General features: G+C 41.5%; 1 protein-coding gene across 1 annotated transcript; it reads left to right on the top strand.

Annotated features, from left to right (window-relative positions):
• Positions 1–576: 576 nt before the first annotated feature.
• On the top strand, positions 577–17,592 carry esyt1a (extended synaptotagmin-like protein 1a). Its single transcript, XM_085393573.1, has 31 exons — positions 577–1,550; positions 2,337–2,378; positions 5,619–5,753; positions 5,893–5,966; positions 6,219–6,291; positions 6,383–6,472; positions 6,564–6,619; positions 7,674–7,794; positions 8,016–8,192; positions 9,148–9,230; positions 9,406–9,454; positions 9,707–9,796; positions 11,206–11,301; positions 11,380–11,451; positions 11,540–11,626; positions 11,841–11,990; positions 12,401–12,583; positions 12,661–12,837; positions 12,937–13,019; positions 13,121–13,169; positions 13,270–13,359; positions 13,561–13,656; positions 14,765–14,836; positions 14,930–15,016; positions 15,164–15,310; positions 15,486–15,604; positions 15,739–15,834; positions 15,942–16,073; positions 16,145–16,250; positions 16,360–16,409; positions 16,524–17,592. Exons 1-31 carry the CDS (start codon positions 1,230–1,232, stop codon positions 16,549–16,551), a joined length of 3,231 nt encoding a protein of 1,076 aa, XP_085249699.1. The 5' UTR covers positions 577–1,229; the 3' UTR covers positions 16,552–17,592.
• Positions 17,593–17,619: the final 27 nt, after the last annotated feature.

The raw sequence follows: 17,619 nt of genomic DNA, 5'->3' as shown, positions 1-17,619 counted from the left end.
GGGGAAAAGCAAACAGGGTTTAAATATCAAGCTATAACATGCCAAAATCGAAATGTAAGCGATGATGGGTTTGTGGCGGTTATAAGAACAGAAATTGTGGCTCTAATAAAACTCTGCAAATTCTGAGAATAACAAGCTTCATAAAACATGAGCTCCACATTTCGTGGACTCTCACAGTGAAATTTTGTTGCTTTTTAGGACTTGGCTGTTTACTGACAGCGTGTTCTTCCTGTCTATGTACACAAAGGATCATCAAACCCGTAAAATCCCTCCAAGCAAATACTGATAACTGGCTGTATCCAAGGCAACAAGGGGGCTATTTAAAACCTGGCCTGTTTTTCTAGCCATAAATGAAGCTATTAAGAAAAAAGGGAGTGGGAGTTGAAAAACACATGACATGAACATTTTATTATTAATTATTCTTATTCTTATTGTTTTGTTTTGTTTTTTTAAACAGGTGCGTAATGTTTACGCCAGAGTCAGATGGCGCAGATCCCTTGGGTGTCGCGACTGTGCCTCCTGGACCCAGTCTGGAAAAAACAAACAAAAAAATAAAAACAACAACAACAACACTTCCTGCAGCTGATACAGACCTGTCGATAAAGAAACCGAGCACATGTTTATCAGTTGTTGGTGCCTTCATGATCATCTGTTAAAGCTGCTGCTGCATACTGCAGTGGGGATGAGCGCTTGCGCGAGCAGGAGGATTTATTCCGGTCATGCAAAGAAAGATAACGGGGTGAGCAGCCTGTGCATTAGACATACCACTGTGCTCTGGTAGTAGTGTGTCGTTTGGATTAACTGCTACTCTGAATCAAAAGTGTCCCGTGGTGTCTTCCTACACGATAATCATTCGTTCGCTTTGCGTATCCGTAATACGCTCCGCCTGAGCAGTGCATGACGCTACAAGTAAATTCTAGGGTCTGGGTTTCTACTGGATGTGAAGGAGGGCTTGAAGCCAAGCCCGCCCTCTCGAGACTTAGTTCGTGCTTGCACTGCCTTCTCAAGAGCTTTACACGTAAATGCAAGACGGAATAACCCTCAGTGCCCTGCGGAACTGCGCGGTGCACGACGAAGAAAAGTGACCATGAAGTGACAGTCCGACGCTTGCCGATTATCGCCGACCTGTCCATGGTTATCACGGTGAGTGTTCCCCAACCCTTGCCACTCGAAGACGCAGAAGCCGAAAAGCTGAAGACCAGAACGAGGTAGTGAAGTCGGATCTTGCCATGCCAACCGCGGATGCAGAGCCGGGCATCGGCACGGAGCCTCTAGCCCCGGTCTCAGAGAACCAACCCCAGGGTGAACGCGCAGTGAGTGTGCTGTGGTCGTTTGGGAAATGCCTGGGTGCTCTGCTACCAGTGTACCTGGCCGGATATTACGGCCTCAGCGTCAGCATTGTTCTATTCGGTCTGGTGATCTACATGGGATGGAAACACGGGCGACAAGAGAAAGTGATGAGGCTCAAGTCTGCCATGTACCTCCTGGAGAACGAGAGGGAATTCACCACTCAAACGGTTTTCAGAGCCAAAAGAGATTTGCCTCCCTGGGTGAGTACTGACACCCCCCTCTGTTAGGGTCATTCTCTGCAGAGTGCATCACACGCCACATCTGCCACAAATGTCAGGCTGATGCTTCTGGCAATATTATTCATTTTTATAGTTCTTCGAGTGAAAACACGAAGTCAGGTCGACTTTTACTTCATGGCACTCTGACGAATAGAAGCGATAGTTAATAATGTTGATATGTGCAGGAGAATCCTTCTGATTAATTTCCCTATATTTAGATATTCCTCATGTGAACTGCCTGGGGAAGTAGTCTGAACTGCTGCCTTCTCACCGAGTGTGAACTAATATGTCACGATGTTTACTTTAGAGGAACTTGTGAAACAGCAACAGCAATCTGTGATCTAGTGAAAAAAACCATTTCATCCAGTGGTATGAGAAATTATCCGTGGGCTTTCCTCTTCCCGTTTCGCTACTGTTGACCTTATCTGGCTCCTAAAAACCTGATGAGTCATAAACAACATTCACAGCAGAAGCAAAGACCACCATATCTGGAAAGAGAGCCGGAGGGTCTGTGCGTGTGCGTGTCCTTGTGATGTTAAATGTGCATCATGCGGTTTATGGTTTCCTGAAATATTTTTAGTGACAATATTAGTGCTACTTGTTGTTTTTCCTCTTTTTTAGCTTTAACATATATGTACACACTCTTAGTAGAAATAAGATGATGTAACAAAGAAAAAGTGCATTGAAATTAAACTCTTTGCATCAATTTCTGTTCAAATAAAAAAGTAAACAAAAACAATAATATTTTATTTACACTGTTGTTCACAGGTCAACTTTCCAGATGTGGAAAAAGTTGAGTGGGTCAATAAGGTATGTTGTTTTTTATTTCCTGCATAACTTTGCATGTGTTGATTTCTATGAGAAATTCTTTTCTTTTTTTAAATATCTGGTTCAACATGCAACTCTTTGCATGATTTCTTCATTTGATGTCTCAGCAAAGCAAAGGAAGCTGCAAAAAAACCAAACTGAAGATAAGGCATTCACGATTCACTTGATTAACTTGTATATTAGCTTCAGTGTCTCCAATTTAATATTAAGATAAAGAGCGCTTGTGTGGACTTTGACTGACCCGGCTCCAGTTGCATGCTCTCCATCAGTGCAGATAATCTGCTGGTGTGATTAAGAGGCAGTGAGAGTGGCCGGGATCATATCGCAGCTTCTTTGTCTCTGTCAGTGCAGCAGCTTCACGTAGGCACAGAGAAAGCGTGGATGTGAATACTAATAATACAAAACACCCATTTGGAGGGAGAAAAATACAATGAACTCGATGACAGAAGCCCAGACTGTGGGATAGCAATTTGCTGGACTCATCTGTCACCCGGCCCACGTCTCTCGCCTGCAGGTTTCCTGACACATGACCTAGCAACTCACTTCCAGCTGTAAAGAAGCCGAGGCAGCCTCAAAATGTTCTCACCTTTTGTTGCATGTGTGAATTTTAAAAAGTAGTGCATGTGCATATGAAAAACAATGTACAGAGTTGCACTGTTATAAGCATGTCCACGAGTGTAACGTAAATAATGCACAGGTGAGCTGCAAAATGGTAGTAATGACTAGTGACAGTGTAGTCACAGTGTAGAGGTCAGAGGATTGGTAAACTGTAAAGGGTTTGGCACCACTGCTGCACTTCTCTCACTGTCATGCTGAAGATAACACCAGTGTGATGCTCTGTGGACTTATAAGACTGGTGAAAGTAAGGCATCACACAGACTCCCTGTAAATATATTAAATTAAATTTACTGCACTAATGTTTTACTCTACAGACCAATAATTTATTAATTATTTTCTTAAGACTTGGGTGGCTCTCAATCAGAAAGTCCTGGATGTAAATACCTGGAGTTTGCATGTTCTCCCCATGTCTGCACAGGTTCTCTCTCTCTAGTCAACCTCTTGTCCCATTACAGCTGAAATACACTTTTTTCTCATTTTGCTCCCATCAATTTTCTTTGAAATTATTTTACGAACAGACAAACCAAACCTATTACATAACCTCCCTGACAGAGTTAATAAAATTAGAATGCAACCCACATCCTCACTTGAACTTGTTACATTGATATGGATTGCATTCTAATCTGATTAACAAGGAGGTTGTGCAATTGGTGTGGTTTGTCTGTTAGCAGAGATGGGGCTCGATCTAGAATTGTGTTTTCATAATTGCAAGGATGGGCTCTATTGGACATTTTGCCTAATATCTACATAAATGCATATCAGACAGAAATGTGAAGAAATGAAAAATAGGAAACATTGTTTGATGTCTTGTTGGGAAAATATAAAATAATCTTAATCCAGATGTCCTTCAATGTATGCAATCCTCGGTGCGTGGTGTGAAGGGAGCTTTGTTTTTTCCTCAGTGTAGGTATGCAATCTCATGCTGCTCTTTTAGAGGTACAGTGGGGCAAAAAAGTATTTAGTCAGCCACCGATTATGCAAGTTCCCCCACCTAAAATGATGACAGAGGTCAGTAATTTGCACCAGAGGTACACTTCAACTGTGAGAGACAGAATGTGAAAAAAAAATCCATGAATCCACATGGTAGGATTTGTAAAGAATTTATTCGTAAATCAGGGTGGAAAATAAGTATTTGGTCACCTCAAACAAGGAAAATCTCTGGCTCTCACAGACCTGTAACGTCTTCTGTAAGAAGCTTTTCTGTCCCCCACTCGTTACCTGTATGAATGGCACCTGTTTGAACTCATCATCTGTATAAAAGACACCTGTCCACAGCCTCAAACAGTCAGACTCCAAACTCTGCCATGGCCAAGACCAAAGAGCTTTCGAAGGACACCAGGAAAAGTATTGTAGACCTGCACCAGACTGGGAAGAGTGAATCTACAATAGGCAAGCAGCTTGGTGTGAAAAAATCAACTGTGGGAGCAATCATCAGAAAATGGAAGACATACAAGACCACTGATAATCTCCCTCGATCTGGGGCTCCACGCAAGATCTCATCCCGTGGGGTCAAAATGATCATGAGAACGGTGAGCAAAGATCCCAGAACCACACGGGGGGACCTGGTGAATGACCTGCAGAGAGCTGGGACCAAAGTAACAAAGGTCACCATCAGTAACACACTACAACGGCAGGGAATCAAATCCCGCAGTGCCAGACGTGTTCCGCTGCTGAAGCCAGTGCATGTCCAGGCCCGTCTGAAGTTTGCCAGAGAGCACATGGATGATACAGCAGAGGATTGGGAGAATGTCATGTGGTCAGATGAAACCAAAGTAGAACTTTTTGGTATAAACTCAACTCGTCGTGTTTGGAGGAAGAAGAATACTGAGTTGCATCCCAAGAACACCATACCTACTGTGAAGCATGGGGGTGGAAACATCATGCTATGGGGCTGTTTTTCTGCCAAGGGGACAGGACGACTGATCCGTGTTAAGGACAGAATGAATGGGGCCATGTATCGTGAGATTTTGAGCCAAAACCTCCTTCCATCAGTGAGAACTTTGAAGATGAAACGAGGCTGGGTCTTCCAACATGACAATGATCCAAAACACACCGCCCGGGCAACAAAGGAGTGGCTCCGTAAGAAGCATTTGAAAGTCCTGGAGTGGCCTAGCCAGTCTCCAGACCTCAACCCCATAGAAAATCTGTGGCGGGAGTTGAAAGTCCGTGTTGCTCGGCGACAGCCCCAAAACATCACTGCTCTCGAGAAGATCTGCATGGAGGAATGGGCCAAAATACCAGCTACTGTGTGTGCAAACCTGGTAAAGACCTATAGTAAACGTTTGACCTCTGTTATTGCCAACAAAGGTTATGTTTGTATTGAGTTGTATTTTTGTTATTGACCAAATACTTATTTTCCACCCTGATTTACGAATAAATTCTTTACAAATCCTACCATGTGGATTCATGGATTTTTTTTTTCACATTCTGTCTCTCACAGTTGAAGTGTACCTCTGGTGCAAATTACTGACCTCTGTCATCATTTTAGGTGAGGGAACTTGCACAATCGGTGGCTGACTAAATACTTTTTTGCCCCACTGTAGGTTTTCTTTTCCTTATTAATACATAAAAACCTTCCCAATGGCCATGTGTTGTGCTCTGCAGATCCTGCAGCAGGCTTGGCCCTTTATTGGCCAGTATCTGGAGAAGTTACTTGTGGAAATCATTGCTCCTGCCATCCGTACTTCTAGCATTCATCTGCAGACTCTGAGCTTCACCAAGGTTAACATAGGCGACAAGGTATCTGAGCGGCCTGTCACACACACACCCCCACACAGCAATTTCAGTTTGTTACAGTTGACTTTATCTGCTAATGCTGTGTCATCAAGTCTCTGTCAGTCTTGTTTGCTTTGTTTAATAGCAGCTGCTGTGTTCACAGGCGCTGAAGGTGGCTGGCGTAAAGGCTCATACGGAAAATGATAAGAGACAAGTTATGTTGGATTTGTACTTAAGGTAATCCAACACATCTGTGATTAGTTTCATGTGTTATCCCTCTGTCTACCTGCCTAAATAGGTCGGTCAAGTCAAATGCTAAAATGTTCTTGAAGTGTTCTAAAGCTTCTTGCAAGGGCTTGGCCCTGTCTTGAACAACAGAACAGTGTTTACTTAATACAGAATAAGAAAACAGCTCCGTCATAACTCGCACAAGCTGTTTCCTTTGTTTAAACACTTATCTTTAGATCTGTCACTTCCCTTCTGTTACAGCTATGCCGGTGATGTTGAGATCAATGTTGAAATCAAAAAGTACTTTTGCAAAGCTGGAGTAAAAGGAGTCCAGGTACGAGAAGAATCACTGGGATACTCTCACATTGCTGCTGTAATTAAGTGGCCTGAAAACACATTTTCAGAATCTAATTTTCTCTTTGCAGCTTCACGGGATGCTGCGTGTGATCCTCGAGCCTCTGATTGGAAACATACCGCTGGTTGGAGCTGTCACAATGTTCTTCATTCGCAGGCCTGTGAGTGTTTTTTTGTTTAATGGCTTTGCACTTTGCAGTAATGCAAGGCCTTTTACTTATTCATGTCTATTTGTCTGTATCATATGTGTAGAAACTGGACATCAACTGGACCGGACTTACCAACCTCTTGGATATCCCTGGATTGAAGTGAGTCTATATGATGGAGTTGATCTTTATGCTCACTCGAGTTGTGCAACCTGCCGAAAAAGTTGGAGTTGCACGTTATGGATCTTATTTACACGTTTCAGAGAGGTTATTGTTTATTTAGCTGCTGGTAGTACAGAGGCTTTTCTTGGAATTGAACTGAACTCCAAAACAAACAGATCAGAGCTGAAGAGCCCATCTGTTCACTGGCAGCTCTGTGTGGTCGCATCCTTAAAGGATAGTGTTGGTAACAGCTTCAGTTTTTATTCTTGTCAGCAAACTCTATGAGTAAATTATCCAATTTTTCATCTGTTTCTATGCATATCCATTGCTATCCAAAAACTCTTAAAAAACAGTGTGTGTAGTTCTTGGGTAGGTTGACATGTTACTCCTCTAAAACAAACAGTGCATCTTATTATAAGTAATTCTAAGACGTTCCTGGTGCAGTATTGAAAAGAGCATTCAAAAGTACTTATTCATTAACAAACTACACAATACATCAATAAAGATTTTCAACTACTAGTGCCTTCATTTATATTTGGGGGATTTCAAGTCTTGTTCTGGGAATTCTTCAGCAACAATCAGACAAAATGTGGACAATAACAACCTCATTATTTATGTTTCTAGAATTTAATCATAATGTACTGTGTATAGTTTTATATAGAAGGCATAGTCTCACCAGTGGGATAGATTGTCAGTTCATATTCAGTGTGCTTATGTGTATGCTGGCTTATTCTACTCTGTGTGGAATAAACAGCAAAGTGTACTTTTGCAGAAAAACCAAACAATAAAAGTAAACATAGAATTAAAGCATTATCAGAGGCGTAAATGTATTTCTGATACAGCATCAGTATTTCCTTTGGCAATGCTTTTAATCCTTCAGTCTACATAACTTTAAGAAATCTCCTCGTCTTTAACCAGTGGGTGTTTCTGTTTAGTTCTGTTGCTGGTTTTCATGCTTTCTTTTTATGCATGGACAGATGCACATAACCTGTGTGTGTGTGTCTGTATGTGCCTCCCTGTGCGTGCCCAACATCATCCTTACATTCATTTGCAGTGCCATGTCGGACACTATGATAATGGATGCAATTGCCTCCCACCTGGTGCTCCCCAATCGTCTCACTATTCCCTTGGTGGCCGACCTGCACGTTGCGCAACTCCGCTCCCCTCTCCCAAGGGTAACTGTCTCAGTGACGAATGACCTTTCAAATTACGTAGACTGATGCAGATGTGTGTGTGTGATCGTCATATTAGCTGCAAACACATAGACTTAAGGCCGTACAGTAAATATGACGCATGCAATCGAATTTTGTGGCGATACCAGTCGACAAACCTTTTGATTTTATTTTTGTATCCCTGTTTTGTTTTTTGTTTTTTTGCATGTTTACGCACATGCTAGGGAGTTGTGCGTATTCACCTGCTGGAGGCTGAGGACCTGACCGCCAAGGACACGGTCATCAAGGGCTTAATCGATGGGAAGTCAGACCCATACGCTGTGCTGCGTGTTGGAACCCAGATTTTCACCTCTCATCACGTCGACAGCAACCTGAACCCGCAGTGGAGGGAGATGTATGAGGTGAGAGGGCTGCGAGTACGGAATAGATACCCTGTGTAAAGAAACAGGAGATATATGGCTTTGCCTTGACATTGGAGTACAGCTCCTCCAACCAATTTATGTGCCAAAAGCTATAGGTTCATATTGGTGTCCTTGCTTCGTAGGGATTGCAGTAAGTCCTTGATAGTAAGTATGTCCCTGGTGCTTCTAAGATAAACAGCTTTGTGGAGATTTTATCTAGTTCTGCAGGAAGCTGCTGTGTCACAGATAAGCAAGAATTGTGAAAACTGCTTGCTCAGAACATGTTTATCTTTTCAATTCAAGCCATGAACTAAATAGATATGAAATTATATACATATATTTGCCTACCACAGTAGTGAAGAGTTCTTGCCATTGTGTTGTTTGCATGCTCTTTTGTATGCCGTATGTGGTTTTATCTACGCCATTCTTGTACAAGATCAGAACTACCAGCTTAATATTGTGCACTTTCCCCATGTGCTGCATAAAGAGCTCTAACTAGGACATTGGACACTAGACCTTTGTAGGTGGCACTGGGACATTGGCTGCAGATCCTTTGGAATATGGGGTTTAAGGGTGGCGGCTGGATTTGTCCTGGAACAGCTTGATCGGAGTGGGATATGGGGAGTTTAGAGGCCCTAATTTTACTTGTTTTTTGACCATTTTTGAGCAGCTTTTGTGGTGTGGCAGTAATCATTATCCTGCTCGGGAATACCACCACTGCTGGAGACTACCATTGGCACTGGCTGGGGGGTGGGACCCGTTTAAGAGGGTAGCACATATTAAAGTAACCCAAGGTTTCCCAGTAGAACCTTGTGTTGTAATGAAATGATGGTCGCTGTTACGCACTTCGCTTGCTTGTGGTTTTAATGTTGTGGCTGATTGGTGTATATATTTGTGTATCTGTTGTGTGTGTTGTGTATTTGTCCATTTATGTGTGTGTGTGTATGTGTGTCAGGTGATTGTCCATGAAGTACCTGGTCAGGAGTTGGAAGTGGAAGTATTTGACAAAGACCCAGACCAGGATGACTTCCTGGGGAGGTAGCTTATTCATTTTCATTCATTTACTCTGTCTCTATGTGCTCCTCGTGCCATTTCCATAACTGCTTTTGCGATGTCGGGCCACGATTCTGCTGAAATTTGAACAGCTTGGTCTCATTTATTCTGGGATTGATCAATTTTCTTCTCTGTGTCTTTCTATCTGTTTCTCTTCCAGGGTCAAAATTGATCTTGATATTGTAAAGAAGGCCAGAGTTGTGGATGATGTGAGTAGCGACGCTTGGGAGGTTTCTGACTTAAAAGTTGCATTTTTTTTCTCTGTCTCAGTAAACAAATTGTGAAAATGGGATGAAACAGTGCAGCATAACGGTTAGCATGTGACACAGGAGACACCCATGTGCCTCCTCGTGATCTGCTCTTGTTACGCCACCTTCAGTTCTGCCATCCTGCTCAGGCTCAAGAATTCAGCCAGATAAAAAAAAATGTTTGTGTAATGAGCCCTCTGTTTTTTTACACAGTGGTTCGATCTGAGGGACGTCACATCTGGCAGTGTTCACCTCCGGCTTGAGTGGCTCTCTCTGCTGTCTTCTGCTGACAGACTGAGTGAGGTGAGGCTAGAGCAGAGTCTAACGCTCTTGTTTCCTCAGTGCTGTGCAGTGTCAGTGATCATTGTTTTTTCCGTCTTCTTATATTCTTGCCATGTAATCTTTGGTTTTATTTCATAATATGAGAATAAACTGGAAATACAGACCGGAAAGGACGATCAGCCTGAGAACTCTCAGGTTAGATGGTTCATGTCGTAAACAGGACCAGCGGCCTCTGCTATCAAAAGATCCATTTTTGAGCAGTTTGACTGTAGCCACAAAACACAAACGTTAGCCATAGGCATGCATGTGTGTGTCTGTTTCTATGTGTGAGCCATGCAACAGACTGGTGACATGTCTAGGATGTACGCTGCCTCTCAACCAATGACATCTGGGATAAGCTGTTAGTGAGTGCAAAGAGTCATGGCAGAATCTACTGCATGCATGGAGAAGAGATGTGAACGATAACTGACCAATGGAAGAGCTTGTTCTTTAGTTCAATCCCAAACTGTGAACACACATTGTAAATGACTGCAGTATAAATGAATCACATTGCTCTGACTTATATCCCCAATGCTTATATTAAATGTAACTACTAGAAGGGTTCTCTGTTCTGTTGTATGTGGAAAGAGACTTCACATACATATATGTGAAGTCAGATCACTGGTGAAGAGATGGCTCTTAAACCTAATTTGAACTTGGTGAATATTTGTGCAGAGGGTTTGTGATGCCAGGACTTTACTTGCCACATTGTGTATAGCTTTCCCATGAAAGAAACAACTTGTGTAATTTCACACTTGCTTAAGGAAATAACCGAAGTGATTGCACAAAACCGCACAAAAAAACAAGCTAGAAAAAATCTGTAATTTTCTGAAGAAGAATAATAGTGAAGTAGGTCAGTGGTAGGAAGACCTGAATTCTTATCTTAATCTAATTTTTTAAACGATTTTTTTATTATTCACTCTGTACGTGTCACCTAGCTATGCTGAATGCACCTTCTTGTTGTTTCTACTGTCAAATTCAAAATACTAATAATTGAATAATAGAATAATGTTTGAAAAAACAAATGGAGAATGGAAAGAACCACAATCATAGATAAAAGTGTAAAAAAAACCTTGCTGATTTCCCTTTATTATCATTTTTTAAATCTGTCAAAGGAGCCACCAGAGACGAGCGCAGATGAGTCGTCTGCTGTCTTAAACTGCACGTTTACTACAACTACAAGAATCCAAGCATCCAGTTATTTATTGATTAACCATCATGGATCACAAAATGAAAAGTTTAACTTGTATTCATACTCACTACAACAAAATACTGTGACACATCAAACACCCATATAATAATAGGAAGGATGTTTTGAAAAATAACTACTGGTAGGACACTGGACTTGTACATAATTTTGCTCACATGTTTTTCTTTTATTCTTCTACCAGGTGATTGCGAAGAACCAGAATTTGACCAGTAAGGTGGCTGAACCTCCGTCTGCTGCCATCCTAGCTGTCTATCTCGATCAGGCTTATCAGCTGCCTGTAAGAGCATCACAGTTTGATTTATGTGGGATTCAGTTTTGTTCTGTTACCCAAACTGATCTGTTTCAAATGTCATAGATGAGAAAAGGTAATAAGGACCCAAGCCCGATGGTACAGATTTCTGTTCAGGATAAAACTAAAGAGAGCAAGGTAAGAGTGATGAGATGAAGAGTAACTAGTGATGAATACCTCCCTCCGGCCTCTGGACATTATTAATGATTTATTCTTGCATTTGCAGACTTGCTACGGTACAACCAGCCCAGTGTGGGAAGATGCTTTTACCTTCTTCATTAAGGATCCTCACAAACAAAATATCGACATTCAGGTGAGTCATCCTCAGAAGCAACTGAACTCACTCATTAAGCTAGCTGCTGAGAGTTTAGGTATAGCTATACACCTAATACCTAAAAACCTCCCTATAGCTTACCTTTCCATCTGTTTAAATTCAGACTTGATGTATTTTCTATAAACTGCCCTCTCCTCCTTACTTTGCCTTTCTTATAACCCTAACTCGACCTTTTTTGTTGTGTTTCAATCAGGTCAAAGATGACGACCGAGCTCTGTCCTTGGGCAGTCTAAAAATCCCTCTGGCCCGTCTTGTCGGGATGCCCGAGCTCACCATGGATCAGTGGTTCCAGTTGGAGAATTCGGGTTCAGCCAGCCGCATCTTCATCAAAATTGTGCTGAGGGTTGGTATTTCACATACACAAATACTTAAACACTTATTTTGTGCACAGACTTTAATGGGTAGTTTGCTTTAATAAATTAATACCTGAAGATGCCTTCAGCAGTGAGATACGAACTCCAATGTTCATATCAAATGTCCAAAGCAAATTCCCACCATAAGTCAGAATTTTGGGTTATTATCTAAAAATGTTGAAATTCTTATCTGTTTTTTATGAGAAAATAACTTGAAATTGAGAAAACAACATGAAATTGTGATATAATAAGCCAAATCTTTGACTTATGGAAGCAGAAAAACGTTTTTTCAGTGGCAGAAATTCTATATAAAGCTGTGAACCTCTTTTTTGATTATCACAGGGAATAAAACATCACTGTTTGGTTCTCACTGTTGCTCATATTTCTTGTTTCCTGCTAGGTTTTGTGGCTAAGTGATGATGCCAGTCCTACAACTCCTTCTCCTCGCCCCACAGACCCTGGGTCTACATCAAGTCAGGGGGGAACTACATCAAACCAGAACCCTTCAGGACCCGGTGGGTTGACTAAACCTCAGCCAACACGACCACAGCACACCACCCCCGATCCAGAGTTTGGAACTGAGGTAATAAAGTGAAAAAGCTGCAGACAGCACTTTAATACACATCCTCCAAAAACAGCCACACCACTGTCTGCCTGCAGGGAGTGTTGCGAATCCATCTGATGGAGGCCCAAAACCTGATTGCCAAAGACAACTTTATGGGTGGCATGATGAAGGGGAAGAGCGACCCCTACGTGAAGATTCGTGTCGGTGGTATAACCTTCCGCAGCCACACCATCAAAGAGAACCTCAACCCTGTCTGGAACGAACTCTATGAGGTGCTATCACTTTTAAAAGTTTCACTTAGATATTCTATCCATCTGATCAGATCATTCAATTTTAGATTACAAATACTTGATTTCTTTTTTCCTGTTTAGGTTATTTTGACCCAGCTTCCAGGTCAAGAAATCCAGTTTGAGTTGTTTGATAAGGACATTGATCAGGATGACTTCCTGGGAAGGTGAGTCCTTACATCACACAAAAAAACGTGAACATTTCTGACTAGTTTGTTTTTAAACCTGCTGACAAATGAAGGATAAAATTTTGTGCCTTTTTTTGCAGGTTCAAACTTAGCCTACGAGACATCATCAGCGCACGATACACCGATACGGTGTGTGCCATTATTAAAAAGACGTGACCAAATAATATAGCAAATATTTACATTTGTATTCTTATCATAACTTAAATTTTTTGTAACACTTTTGTTTCAGTGGTACACTCTAAATGATGTGAAGTCTGGTCGAGTTCACCTAATGCTGGAGTGGCTGCCGAGGGTCTCTGACCTCTCCAGACTGGAGCAGGTTCAGTATTTCTATTTTCCATTGTCTAATGACCTGGACGCGCCCAGCTAAATACACTTACAGTTAAATAAAATACACAAAAGATTTTGTGTCCTAAACTTAAAGCTAGTGCTGCAAAGGAAACATGAACTGCTAGTTTCCTATTTCAAGTGTCTTCCTGAAACGCTCTCTCTCTCCTGTCTTTGCCCCTCTTTTCTACAGATCCTGCAGTACCAGACCCTGCAGTCTTTCCAAAACAAGGTGGTGCCGTCAGCCGCTCTGGTGTTCGTGTACGTGGAGCGTGCCCACGGCCTTCCGGTGAGACCATATCGATGAGTGTTTATGGTCATTTTTTTAATATTTTGCTTCCAATGAGCCAGACTTTCCAATGAGCAATAGTTCTAGAGACTTTCTGGAGGTCTTAAAAAGTCTTTCTTTGGACATTGGCTGTTTTTTTTTTTAGACTTTTTCAGCTTGCTGTGCCTGGTCATTTCAGAAGAATGCCTTTTTGTGTTTGTTTAGCCACAAACACTTGTCTATGTTTTACCTATTTCAAGGATGAAGCAGTATTTTAAATGGTAAACTGACTGGTGCTTTTATAGCTCTTTTCTACTCTGCCTGTGCACTCAAAGGGCCATATACAACTAGTCTCAGTGACACCCATTCACATGCTTTTTCAAAACCAAGTGCTTTCTCTCTAACAGTCACGCATATTCATAGAGGAAACTGGGGTTAGTATCTTGGCCAAGAATATTTGGCAAGCAGTTGGCACCAAATTACAAACTGGTAGGTGACCTGCTCTAACTCCTGAGCTACAGCCCCGCAGTTGTGTCTACACGTACTATAACAGATAACAATTTGCTTTAACAGAACCGATTTTAAATTGTATCTGTGGGAACTATTTGACTAGCAGCCCATTTATTTTACTCTAAGAAAAACGGTTATAAGATCGTTTTTTACATCAACAAGGTCATTCCCAAAGAGCTATTAGCTTCACATGGTGGCACGACATCTCCTTAAAAACATCTGAGGAAACTGGACAAGTGGAGGACAAAAGAGGAAGTGGCATGCTAAAATCATGCACAGTGTTGCTCAGCAGAGCGGTACAACAGTGAGTGTCTACAGTTGTCTTTAAACACAGTGGTGGAATTATGAATGCAGAAATGCACCAACAGAGAACAGAACAAAAGGCAGCCAACATCCAAAGAAGAGCTTTGAACGTCCTTTAAGAAGCCTGGAGAACCATTCCTGCAGTCTACTTAAAGACATGACAAGAAAGCCTAAGAGTGTTCAAGCTGTGTCACATCAAATATTGACTTTCAAGCTGGTTAGACAGAGTACAAACTGTTTCTGTCTTATATTTCCACGCTGATGCTGTTGCTTACAGTTCCTGTAGTGCCGTGTAATCATTTGTACGTTATTTCAGCTGAAGAAGAATGGAAAGGAGCCAAAAGTTGGAGCCGAGATTATCCTTAAAAATGTTTCATACAAAACCAAGGTAGGCTCTTAACTCACTAAAGATGTTCACTGAAAATAAAGGGAAAAAATGGTGTTTCACAAAAGTCACATTTATTGTTTGTTTTTTCTAAAGGTCTCTGAGCGATCCACGTCCCCTCGATGGGATGAAGGCTTTCACTTTTTGACTAGTGACCCCAGAAGTGAAATACTCACGGTCAAGGTGCGAGTCATTATCTATATTTATCTGAATCATGAGGATGCAAAGTAGATGCATTTGATTCACACCATTTGTCAAAACTAAAACATTTTACACCAATAAAAGAAGTAGAAGATGTGTGCGTTTATTTATGTCTTTGTTTCCTTGTAGCTTTCCCACAGCTGGGGCCAGGCTCTCGGCTCTTTGACACTTCCTCTGAAGGAGGTGCTGGCTGAGACAGACTTGGTTCTGGACCGCTGGCTCAATCTGGATGGAGCGCTGCCAGAGAGCCAGATACTGTTGATGGTCATACTGAAGGTACTGCAGACAGGCTGCTTATTTTCACTGTGCTGTAGTAGCTTTTCTTGGAGCAATGCTATACTAAGTGCTTACTGACTGTGTGCCATTATCTAAACTAGTCCATGATGTTTATTAAGTCATAATTATTGAGTCATGATTTTTATTCAGTGATTATTTTTAATATACCTTGCAGATCCTGGACAGTCAGCTGGCAGTGTGTCGTGGGGCTGTAGGGGAGGGAGGTGTCGATGGCGTCATCCCTAAATGGGATCCTTCTCATCTGGACCTCAGACACAGACCTGGATTCTCCATGTGAGTCACACATAGGGGTATAGTAGTCTTGCTGTGTGGTGCATACCTGCACTGTAAGCGCAGTAATATACTTAAGTGACTGTCCAAATGACACCCAAATGTAAATAAACATCATTTCTCATCTGTGTCTTTAGGGTGAGTGACAACCCAAACTCAGCAGGACAGGTGAAGCTTACCATCGGTTACTCCATGGAGGAAAACCGGCTTTTCATCACTGTTCACTCCTGCAGGTTTCTATAAGCCATACGTTACCCATCCCATCATCATCATCATCATCATCACACTTTAAGCAGAAAAACCATCAAATGTTGTGGATGTGATCTCTTTATACTGACAGAGCATTGGTAGCGCGTTCCAAGGATGGCGCAGACCCGTATGTTTCCTTCATCCTGTTGCCTGACAAGAAGGCTACCACCAAGAGGAAAACTGCGACCAAGAAGAAAGACCTCAGCCCAGAATTTAATGAGAGGCAAGACAAACAAATAGGGCTGTGATTATAGCGACTGACCTCTCCCACATTAACCTTGCTTGTTTCTGTAGGTTTGACTTTGACTTATCAGTCGAGGAATCCTCTCAGAGAAGACTGGACCTGTCTGTGAAGAACAGTGTCTCTTTCATCAGCCGAGAGAGGGAGCTTATCGGCAAGGTATTTGTAATCGGTCACGTCTGAAATTCAGCTCGTCTTTGCCCAAGGTTGTGTAAAATACTTGGCTTTAATCTCAAGACTCTTCTTCTCTCTCTCTCGTTGCCTTCAGTTGCAGCTGGACCTGGACCAAATTGACCTCAAGACGGGTGTCACACAGTGGTAACTATTTAACCCTTTCATGCATCAATTATAAGAACCACAGTGAAGTGTTTTTATTCTTCTTTAAGCATGACAAAAAACAATCCATTGTCTTTTCTTTCTTTTTATTTTCAGGTACGACTTGGCAGCAGAGACCAACTAAAAGAATCAATGCCTGATCCTCAGGCATCTACTTTCAAACATAAGCATTGCTTCTGTGATCTGTGATTTGTGCGTGTGTATATTCAGCTTAAATGGAAATTTCCACCATCACTGAAGAAAAAAAAACGATGACATATCTGCTCCAGAAAAACACAGTCCATCAGTATTTATGAGCAAAACTTTACTTGTCGCTAAATATTCGTGAAGTGATAACTGTGCTGAATCCATTCTGTCTCAGGCAGATATTTAAGCTGAATAAATATTTGATAATAATGCAACTATGTTGCACGACAAACCAAGGTTATGTGTGTTTAAAGCATGCAAAAAGTCCTCTTGCATTTTAGCTTTAAAAGGGCTTATATATTTGTCCAATTTCCAAAGGTACGACAACATTTTATGGATTTTCAGCATCCAACAAAACGGGAAAACATTTGTTTGAATTTTATTTGTTACAGTCTCCAAACAGTTCCTGTTATGGCTTTGTTTATGTGGGTTTATATTACTGCCATAAGTATTTCAAAACTGTGCACAGTTTGTCAGTGTTTATGAAATATGTTCCAGATGAAGTTTTATGTTTTAACCAGAACTTTCTGAATGTTAATTTTTTTTAAATCAAAGTGTTACAAGCCTTCAAGCCCAAATTTCCACTGAGAACAGAGGTACGATGCTGTACAGTCTTAATCACTGTGCTTTTACCAAGAGAAAACTTTGTAGATGTTTTGTCCAGAGCTCCTTTGTGTTTTTATGTGTTTGTAGTCCTAAATGCAAATGGCTGATGGCTTACAGTCATGTTTATGCTTTATTTTTACACGCAAAACCCTTTTTGACCTCATGAGAAGCAGATTATTGTATACCTGTTCCGGGACAACTTCCATGTCCCATCATGTCTCACCTCACTGCAGACACTTAGACACTGATTTGTGGTAAAGGGTGGGAAAAAACAGAGTGTCAGAAGTAAAAAGGAAAACTGCTGTGCTTTGATAATTTCAACATATCATCATGCATCTGCTAAAGCTGTTGATTAAACTTTGCACTCCTGTGAATCCAACCAGCTTTGTCATCTATTTAT

The sequence above is a fragment of the Rhamphochromis longiceps genome, linkage group LG20 (genome assembly GCF_057381845.1).
Source record: "Rhamphochromis longiceps isolate RC_006_pf linkage group LG20, R_longiceps_female_GT1.1, whole genome shotgun sequence".
NCBI lineage: Eukaryota > Metazoa > Chordata > Actinopteri > Cichliformes > Cichlidae > Rhamphochromis > Rhamphochromis longiceps.
Note: the sequence above shows the minus strand (reverse complement) of the source record. Positions and strands in the feature narration are given on the sequence as shown.